General features: G+C 52.1%; 1 protein-coding gene across 6 annotated transcripts in view; it reads right to left on the bottom strand.

Moving 5' to 3' along the window:
• Positions 1-10,000, bottom strand: part of plekha7a (pleckstrin homology domain containing, family A member 7a) — a 94,380-nt gene that overhangs the window by 8,876 nt on the left and 75,504 nt on the right. For 5 of the 6 annotated variants that reach the window (XM_068722488.1, XM_068722489.1, XM_068722492.1 and 2 more), the window contains 6 exons: positions 7,226-7,407; positions 5,132-5,689; positions 4,401-4,953; positions 3,200-3,283; positions 1,688-1,741; positions 388-453 (listed from right to left, as the gene is read on the bottom strand). In XM_068722488.1, coding sequence (XP_068578589.1) covers positions 388-453; positions 1,688-1,741; positions 3,200-3,283; positions 4,401-4,953; positions 5,132-5,689; positions 7,226-7,407 — 1,497 coding nt within the window. The remainder of the gene's footprint in view (positions 1-387; positions 454-1,687; positions 1,742-3,199; positions 3,284-4,400; positions 4,954-5,131; positions 5,690-7,225; positions 7,408-10,000) is intronic. The other variant, XM_068722490.1, reaches the window with a different exon arrangement.

Genomic DNA, 10,000 nt, shown 5'->3' with positions numbered 1-10,000 from the left:
CTGCGTTGTTGTGGCGTTCACCTATCAACACACTCCACATGCTGGTTCCCCCTCGAGGACACGAGGAACACTTCACATCGTGTCCTCCCGCACTTCTCCCACAGCATCCGTGTTCGGTTTTGGCCTGAACGACCCTCAGCGTCAGAGCTCCGCTTTCGCTTTTGTGATACATTCATATTCTGGAAATTCTGAAATTGTTATTGTGAATAATGTATTTGCATCAAACGTACATACGGTAAAAATGATGAGGATGTCCGACATTTTATTGGCTTCAAAGGAAACAGGAAGGAATACCCCCCCCCCCCCCCCACCCCCCCTTTGACAAGCGTCATGAATGGGATCTGAAAGCAGCCAACGCTCTGAGAAGCTCGTTAAGCTCGTACTTACATCCACGTCACTTTCTGCAACCTTGACAGGTTTCCCCGACTCCTTCAGCGTCTGACTTCCAGCTACCTGGAAATGGCAAAATAAGCATTTTTTTAATATTTTTTACTTAACGGGCACAACGGCGCTGAAGTAAAGGATCTACAGAGAACACAGAGAACCAAGCTAACCGACTAACGGCGCCACGGCGCACCGCGTCTGTGACACGTTCGCCTCCGAGGGAACATGACAATGAGCGAGCTCTTGCCATGGAGAACACACGGCGGCTATGGAGGCTTTGAAGCCCTGCACAGACCGACTGCAAAAGCTCGATACAGGACACTGTGTTTGTAGGAACACACCCGGGGGTTTTCGGGCGCTCGCATCGAGTTTCGCTGGGTCTAGAAATAACCTCCTGGAACACACTCAAATCGGGCACAAGGGCCAATTTCGCGACGAGAAGTTCCGCCGATAGCGTCTCTCTAAGTCTCTCTCTTGTGCTTCTGAAAGAGGATTAGTTTAGGACCGCATGTGCTCCTTTAGAGGCAAGCGGCGCGACACAGCAGAGCCCCGTGTTCTCGTCAAGGAGGTGCAGAGCGTTTCAGAGGACGATGGTAGAAGCAGCTGGCTTATCAAACCACCGGGGCCCACAGCCACGACGCATGCACTGCCGAGCCATCCCATGCCCACGGGTTCAACAGCATCGCAAGGGGAGGGGGGGGAATACATCACATGGGGAGGGGGGAGGTCAAAGGTCACACAGAAGACAGATCGGATGCCATTCAAGCCGTGAATGCCAAGCTGGAAGCGATGGGATGGTCTTTGTAGAACAACAGAGTCGTCTAAAACACACACACACACACACACACACACACTCACGCACAGACTGGACACATGCGTCCCTACTCACGAACACCGGAGAGACATGCACAAGCATGTATGCGCCCGCACACACACACACACACACACACACACACACACACACACACACACACACACACAACGTCACTATCCGTCTGCTACGGACACATACGGCTTACGTTCATCAGAGGCCTGAGAGGCCCAGCAGTGCAGTGCAGTAGTAAACTGTGAACTGCGAGGATCAGGGGCTCTAGAGCTCTGATCTGGGAGTCAGAAATCACAAAGACACAGAGGTCAGTGAGGAGGAGGGGGAACAAGTCTACCGGGGAGGGGTTTCTTTTTCGGGGTTTTTTCTCGTCTCTATTCGGTGGCCCGGGAGGGAAAGTTACAAAGCCAACAGCAGAGAGCGTTAGTTTGAGCACGGCAGGGATAGGAGACGGAGCGCTGGTCTCTGGTTTCTCACCTTCAGGTCCAGGTACTCCAAGTCCTTCTTCAGCTGCATGTAGGTGTCATCGCTCTGCAGGGAGACAAACACGCGAGGGGAGGATTATTGATTCGTGACGACGGGGGAAATGAAACAATTCACCCGACTCTGAAGGAGCTTCACTTGGACGCAGCGGCGATGTCGGCCATGAAGTGCTTCGTCGAGGCGTCGGTGCCAACATGCATCGCAACACGTGAAGAGTCAAACATGAGCAATTCATGTTCTCTGAGATGCTCCCGCTGCGACAAACAGAAAGACACCAGCACAAACCAGCAGATACCGAAACATGGAACGTTGGATTCAGCTCCAAGTCGGCTCACATCACTCAACAACAACAACGACAAAGATTCACAAAACCAGGAGACCAAAACTGAGCCGACACATCCAGCCGGGTTAGCCGGGAAAAAAGCACGGGATGCGTTTTGTGCGGTACGTCGAGAAGTTAGCGGCACAACATGCTTATGGACAAGTTTCACTGGAAGCACGGTATGGAGACGGGCCAGCCAAGAGCAGCACATGAGGAGGAGGAGGAGGAGGAGGAGGAGGAGGAGGATGGTTTCTATGACGACAGTAAGGCCAGCGTTCACAGACTAAAACCGTGCCCGGCGTCACACCACTGAAAGCGCCGGGGCTTCTGGGTAGAGGTTGCCACCGATATATATATATATATATATATATATATATATATATATATATACCCGAGACTCTTGATGCTGCCGTTGTTGTAAACCTCTAAAAGTCCAGGATCAACAGAGCTACTGGTCTGGTGTAAGATACTTGAAGTGGTGTCACTGGAAGGACTTGAGATGTTACTGTTATGAAAACTAAACACGTATGTTTAGTGGCAACCTCTACCAGCCCCGTGGTAAAATGAGGGGCAGGCATGACGTGGAGGGGGTGTGGTGTTGGGGGGGGGGGGCCCACCTGGGTGTTGCAAGAGCCCAGGGGAGCCGAGAGGCTCACATGTCCGAGGTGGGACACAGGAGAGGGGCTGGAGCTGAGGAGGGGGCTGGCGCTAGTGGTGAGGAAGCGGTTGTGGTGGTAGGCCTCTGTGGGACCGTTGCGCCTCTGCAGCTGGGCGAACGCGTGGTGACGTGCGGCGGCCATCTTGGCCTGATGCCGGCGCAGCTGAATGAGGAGCAGGGTGAGCTCCTCGGGCTGTCAGGGGAGGGGGGGGCGGCATCAATACAGGACAACACATGTGGCGTCACATGAGTGACCACGAGCGAGCTTCAGTTATAAAAACCCCTCTGTCGTCTCAAAGCATTCACAGGCCGACGGCCAAATGAAACTCACAGCAACGCGCCGCAGACGACGGGCAGCGTCTCCCAAGAACTGCTCAGCGGCAGCCGACGGATAATCAACATTTAAACACTATCGGTTCAGATTTAGCTGTGGCGGAGCAGCGACGCTCCTCCGGAGTCTGACTCCCGTGAGCGTCTTGGCGGCGTGAACGCGTTCCGTTAACACGGCGCGTTGGTAAAGACGTACCGTTTTGCCGTGAAGGCTGGGCGCACTGACTGTGTGCGTGATGTAGCCAGACGAAGGCATCGACCGTCTCTCCAGAGTGGCAGCCTGACGAGACACACACACACACACACACACACACACACACACACACACACACACACACACACACACAGACGGTAGTCAGAATATAACGTGGTAACAGGAAGTAATCGGAGTAGTGAAGAGGCTTCATCGTGGCCTTGATGACTCCAACACTGCGTTCTGTATTATCTCCGGGCAAAATTGAGTTGCTTGTGGAAGAGTGGGCGGAAATTTGCATATTTGTGGGGGGGTTTTTTTCCACTCAATTTCAGAAATGTGATATGCAAAACACCAAAGAGAGTTGCTATTGTTTCCTCAGTTTGCATAAATGTGACACATGTATATACAGTATACTGTATGTAGATTATAATGAATAATCTACATACAGTATACTGTATGTAGATTATTCATTGTAGTTTACAGGTGGCCGTTTGACTGATGGCTGATACAGCTGAGGTGATTTAGTCTTAAATAAATGTCTGCTATTGTGCTCCAAAAGCTCTGAAACAATGATTCTGTTCAGTGAAGCACGGGTCCAACACCCGCCCCGCACTGTCAGAACCACTGACACGGTTCTGGATGAGACACTCTTCTTTTTTTTTTGACACTTTGAGAGAGAGAGACAGTGGGAAGAAGAAAAAATGTCCAATCTCTGGAGGAGCACTAACGAACGGGCTCAAGTCCATACAGAATGCAACGACAGCAGACTGAGCCGTCATCCAGATGTTACTGATAATGTAATCAATATCTCTACATGCTAGCATACCGGTGTCCATCCTTCATACGTCAACAGCACTTTCTTCTGCGTTCCTTCTCCTTTTTTTTCCTCTGCTAATTTCGTCTTTTCCTTTATATTCTGGGGACACTGGAATGATTATCTGTTGATTGATCACTGTGGAGCTGGGGATTTGGTGTTGCTGTCATTTGCCTTTGATAAGAGTGTGAGGTTAATGCCTCAAATGTAAATACGATGCCAGCTTACAGTTTAATCTCATTCCTCTGCTTGAGGACGGTTTCATTTGCCAAATGAAATACAAAGTGTTGTGTTTAGACATACAGAATCACTGAGTCCAGAGGAAGGAGGTAAGGTAAGGAGCGTCACAGATGTGTGCTTAGTAAAACTGTCACACTGTACTTTTACCTTGAGCAGCTGAGACTTGGTCCTGCGGGGGGACGCAGAGAAGGGGATGTCCAACACCGACCTGTCGCCCGCGGGCCTGACCGTCACCCGTCCGGCCGGCGTGTGCGGCCTCCGCGTGGGCGACAGGGTTCTGCTGCCGCCGGGCGGGGGCCCCGGCGGAGGAATGTCCGCGGACGACGGCGGCACCGACACGCAGCGGGGCGACCCCTCGGACCTGGGCGCCGAGGAGGAGGAGGGAGGAGGCGCGGCGGACGGGGGCCGGGGCCCGAACGGGTAGTCCGGGGCCGGGGTGTAGAGCGGCGCCGTGGGGCTGCCGTGACGGTACTGGTGGCGCTGCTGCCACTCGTACAGCTGCCAGACGGTGCCGGGCCCCGGGTCGGGGGTGAGGCGGAAGTGGCTGAGGCGGTCCTGGGCGTACTTGTACTCGCCAAGTCGGGCGGGCGTGGGGCTCTGGCGAGGGGTCTTTGGCAGCGTCTGATATGCGTCCATGGAGGTGAACTTGTGCTGGGTCGGAGGTGTGCGACGAGGGAGGGTGTTCTCTCTGGACGGGGGGCTGTGGAGCAGCAGGACGCACAGAAATGTTTAACAACCCAGTGAACAGAATCTCTCCAGATTCATCTCCACTTACCTTGAATTTCATGCAACGACAAAAACAAATGATATTCATTGAGTTCAGAAATAAAGCATCGTTCTGTGCAGACCTGAAATTCTACGTTACGACGGTGACCCACCCTTTGTGCTCCGCCTTCTGCACTTTGACCCACTGCTCCACCTGCTCCAGAGTGCTCCTCCTGCGCACCTGCTTGTGAGTGTCGGCGGGGGGCGTCGCCATCGCCGCCGCCGCCGGGGCCCTCTGGTACGTCCCCGCCGCGATCCCGTTGGGCTCCAGGATGGGGCTGGGCGTGGACACGAGGCCGTTCCTCGCGCAGACGCCGGAGGGCAGCGTGGAGGCGGCTCGCGACGGCGCCCGGGACACGGGCGCCGAGGCCGACACGCGGTCGAACTGCGGCAGGGCCGAGGCCGCGGGGTTGCAGGGGAGGGACGTGTGCGTGTCCATTTCCAGGGCGGAGCTTCCCGTGGGGTGCTCCAACGCGGCGGCGGCGGCGGCCGGAGAGTCCTTGTGGCAGCTGCAGCGCTCGTCGGCGTCGCGGTGTATGGGTTCCAGGAGGACCTCGTGGACGACGGGTCTGGTGGGGTCGGAGTCTGGGGACCTGTGGTGGTTCACGTGGTTCATCTGCGGGACGGCCTGCTGCCGCAGCACGTTAAACATCTCGAACTTGTCGGATGGTCTGTTGAGAGACGACACACGCCCGAGTCCTGCTTTAAATATTCGGATAAACCCACGCTTCACAAAGAGAACCTGAGGATGATCTCTCAAAGGATCATCTCAGTCTCCGTTCTGGTGCTCTGGACTGAATTTGAACTAGATGTCCGTCACATGAAAGAGAAACGTTTTAACTCGTCCTAAACTTTGAGCACAGGGCTGAATACGCCGCACAGAGCGCTTTTAAAGCGGCGCGCGGGTAACGAGCAAAGTCTGGTAACCACGGCTACGTTTCTGATGATGAAATCTCCTGTGACAAGAATAGTCAGGTCTCTGAAATTCAATGAGCCAAACAGCAGAAGTGGGGAAAATGAATTAACCGTTTTTTGTGCTCCATCACTGAATTGAGAATGTATTTTCCGCCTTGTAAAAGTAGCCAAACTCTTGGAAAAAGAAGCGCAACATGCCAGCAAATAGTAACCCTGCTTTTAGTCAGTCATTAACTGCTGGAGTCTTGTGGGATTTCCCCCCCCCCACACTTCCAAACACACCCGGAGCGATACGAGCTGCGAGCGCGTCTGAGGCTGCCAGTGAACGACGGGACGCCATTTGATCTGAGCCACCTCCCGAACGTCGACGCGTGAAATAATACATGCGGGGAAGAGGACGCTTGTCCAAAAACCAGCGTCAGGATCTACTCTTTGACAACAAGCAAAGAAACTAAATAAATATGCACACTCGTACGCTATAGCTTTCGGGACCGACACTTTGGATTTGTAAAAGCAGTAAACAGAGGAGTGGAATCACACTTGCTAGGAAGTGTGTGTTTGTGGGATTTAACAACTGTAGCGTACAAATCATGTCTCACAGCCTCCAAGGACACGCTGATGACGCAGGAGTATTTACAGACAAAGCAGTGTAGAATACTCACAAGTTTGAGGGGGGGATATAAAGAGGATTATAAGGGAAAACAATTTGTTTAATTGCAGAAAATAAATAAAATGTAAATCAAGAACGGCAACAAATAAATGAAGACATTGTCCCGAGAACTGCAAGATACGCATGAACTATAATTAATGCCTCACTGTTGTCGAGTCACAGTTTAAATCCATGTTCATCCAAAAAACGTCACCGTATTGCCGCAATTAGCATATTCATCCTTGAGCCAAGAGCGTCATTCGTGAGGTCACGGTGACCTTTGACCTCCAGCTTCTAATCATCTCATCCTTGAGTCCAAGTGGAGGACGTGTGCTCCAGTCCTGCAGATGTCGTGTAATCCAAATTAGCCCAAAATACAAAACATGACTTAAGTTTTCATTTTAAGCGACGTAGGAATCAAAATACTGGCAACAGACACAAGGGGGAGCTCCTGAGGCGAGGAGGACAAATCAAGGTATTGACAGTGGAAACAGAAAATGTAAAGATCTGGAACTTATTCAGGATTTTTCAAGTGTTTAAGTGACTGAATGTACTAGAAGACAGTGTGTTGCTGCTGTAACACACTCAAGAGGTCATGCATATGTGTGTGTGTGTGTGTGTGTGTGTGTGTGTGTGTCCCTACCTGATGAGTGTGTTGGTCTGCTTCTGCATCAGCGTGGCCTGGTTCATGGCCCTCAGCCAGGTGTTCATGTCCTCCTGGGTGTCGGCGCTGAAGTAATACGTCCGCATCCCAGTGTGCTCCGCCTGAGAGCCAATCACAGAGCTCTGCTTGTAAATGTACGAGCGCATACCGGTGTGGCTGGCCTACAGGGGGAGAGAGAGAGAGAGAGAGAGAGAGAGAGAGAGAAGAGAGGGAGAGAGAGAGGAGAAGAGGGAGAGAGAGAGAAGAGAGAGAGGAGAAGAGGGAGAGAGAGAGAGAGAGAGAGAGAGGAGAAGAGGGAGAGAGAGAGAAGAGAGGGAGAGAGAAAGGAGAGGGGGAGAGAGAGAGAGAGAGAGAGAGAGAGAGAGAGAGAGAGAGAGAGAGAGAGAGAGAGAGAGAGAGAGAGAGAGAGAGAGGGGGAGAGAGAGAGGAGAAGAGGGAGAGAGAGAGAAGAGAGGGGGAGAGAGAGAGAGAGAGGAGAAGAGGGAGAGAGAGAGAAGAGAGGGAGAGAGAGAGAAGAGAGGGAGAGAGAGAGGAGAAGAGGGAGAGAGAGAGAAGAGAGAGAGGAGAAGAGGGAGAGAGAGAGAGAGAGAAGAGAGGGAGAGAGAAAGGAGAGAGAGAGAGGAGAGGGGGAGAGAGAGAGGAGAAGAGGGAGAGAGAGAGAAGAGAGGGGGAGAGAGAGAGGAGAAGAGGGAGAGAGAGAGAAGAGAGGGAGAGAGAGAAGAGAGAGAGAGAGAGAGAGAGGAGATGAGGGAGAGAGAGAGAGAAGAGAGGGGGAGAGAGAGACAGAGAGAGAGAGAGAGAAGAGAGGGGGGAGAGAGAGAGAGAGGAGAAGAGGGAGAGAGAGAGAAGAGAGGGAGAGAGAGAAGAGACAGAGAGAGAGAGAGGAGAAGAGGGAGAGAGAGAGAGAAGAGAGGGGGAGAGAGAGAGAGAGAAGAGGCCGGGTCAAAGGTCAGTGGTCGTGGAGAGATCAGCAGAGCGCTTTGGTTTTCGGTCAACGAGACAGGAGGTGTCATGCCGTCCAACAAAAGAAACAACATCAAGAGCCACATATATGCATCAACCAACACAGGGGGAGAGAGAGAGAGAGGCAATGAAGGAAACCACAGACACAGAAATACCAGCAACGACCAACAAAGCCACAACTGTTGACCGATGGGAGGAACAGATTCTCTGGTACAATGGAGAAGTAGAAAGCCTACTAAGAACACATACCAGGTCAAATAACAGTTCATCAACAAACAAACAACATGAGGATAGCTCGTCATATAACGTCATTAAAGTGGCTCTGAGGCAGTGTGACGAGGTAACACTACTGTGATCTAAGTGCAGAGCTCACGACCGCCACGGCTGAACTTCAGACCGATACGTCTCTGAATACACTGTAAAAACAAAACAAAAAGGTTATTAGTCATTGATCTAATAGACTGTTGTTGGGGGGGTGTGTGTGTGTGTGTGTGTGTGTGTGTGTGTGTGTGTGCGTGTGTGTGTGTGTGCACCATTTCATCATCGGGGAGACATAGTGGCTCAGCGTGTCGTGAACTCTAGAAGAACCGTTCCGTTACGCAGTCCAGCGGCGTGGTTATAGATTGCAAAAATGCTGGTATTGCCATTGGCCTCCATACCATAATAACACTACTTTAGGAGAGTCGTGAAGTCAGGGAACGGCCGCCGGCGGTACCGCGTACTCTACGGCTCAAGTTAGCGCAGTTTGACGGAGCACCTCAGAGAACTACGGTGGCCTTCAGGTCTCTCTCTCTCTCTCTCTCTAAAAGCCAGTGTTTGGTTTTGTCCGCTCTGGGCTACCGTAGAAACACGGAGGTGCACCGCGGCGGACTCCTGCTCCCCGTGTAGGACTCATTCTGAGCTAACGAAAAACACACGATTCTTAGTTTCAGGTGATTTGAATACATAAATGCATTTTTCGATCCCTGCTTTCTCTGAACAACAACTCCCCTCATCTAGCAGAGTGCCTTATTATATTCAAAAGGTTATTCTGCGTGTGTGTGTGTGTGTGTGTGTGTGTGTGTGTGTGTGTGTGTGTGGGCGGGGAGAGAGCAGCAATACTAGCGATAGCACAGCAACTGCAGGAGACAAAATAAAATGAGAGCTGAAAACATGTTTCTGGCCGCAATGCATTTTGGTCCACTGAGACCCCCCCCCCCCCCCCCATATCAGTCTGGTGTCTCTGATGTCTCCGCGGGTCCGGAGAGGAGACCCTGAGAGGCCGCTCAGGGTTCCTAATCCACATCGGCAGAACCTCTCGGCGCTAAAAATATCTCATCCCGATGTCACTGATATCATAACCGGCCCGGGAGGAGAAGAAAAGCACGGCGTCAAACGACAACCACGGCCGAGGAATCCAAGGAACGCCGCATCACTAACAGCCGTCTCATTAAAAGCGCTTTGTGTCCTCGATGAAGATGTCCTCGCAGTGATAGAGGGGTTATTAGAGGCCCCGGCACAGATCCTTAAATGTCCTACTTTCCTTCCTTCCTTCCTTCCGTTCAGTGTTTTCTGGGGGGGGTTTGGGATTGGAAGACAAATGAGAGAGCCCACTCAACAACAGATGCATGCAGATGAAAAGTAATTAGACGCTGAATCTTCCCAACCCTGATTCATTCACTGAATAATGAATGCGGGGGTAATGAGTGTGCGAGGGGACGCGTTGCGGCTGCGATATATTGTGATGAAATGAGACGATTCCTCGGCAGTTTTGGCTCCCCGTCAGAAACAGTCCCACTACCCACAACCCCT

The sequence above is a fragment of the Cebidichthys violaceus genome, unplaced genomic scaffold, assembly GCF_023349555.1.
Source record: "Cebidichthys violaceus isolate CVI_PGR_0920_01 unplaced genomic scaffold, fCebVio1.0.p SCAF_3, whole genome shotgun sequence".
In the NCBI taxonomy this organism is placed as follows: Eukaryota; Metazoa; Chordata; class Actinopteri; order Perciformes; family Stichaeidae; genus Cebidichthys; species Cebidichthys violaceus.
The sequence above is the reverse complement of the archived record's forward strand: the minus strand, read 5'-3'. Positions and strand labels throughout refer to the sequence as shown.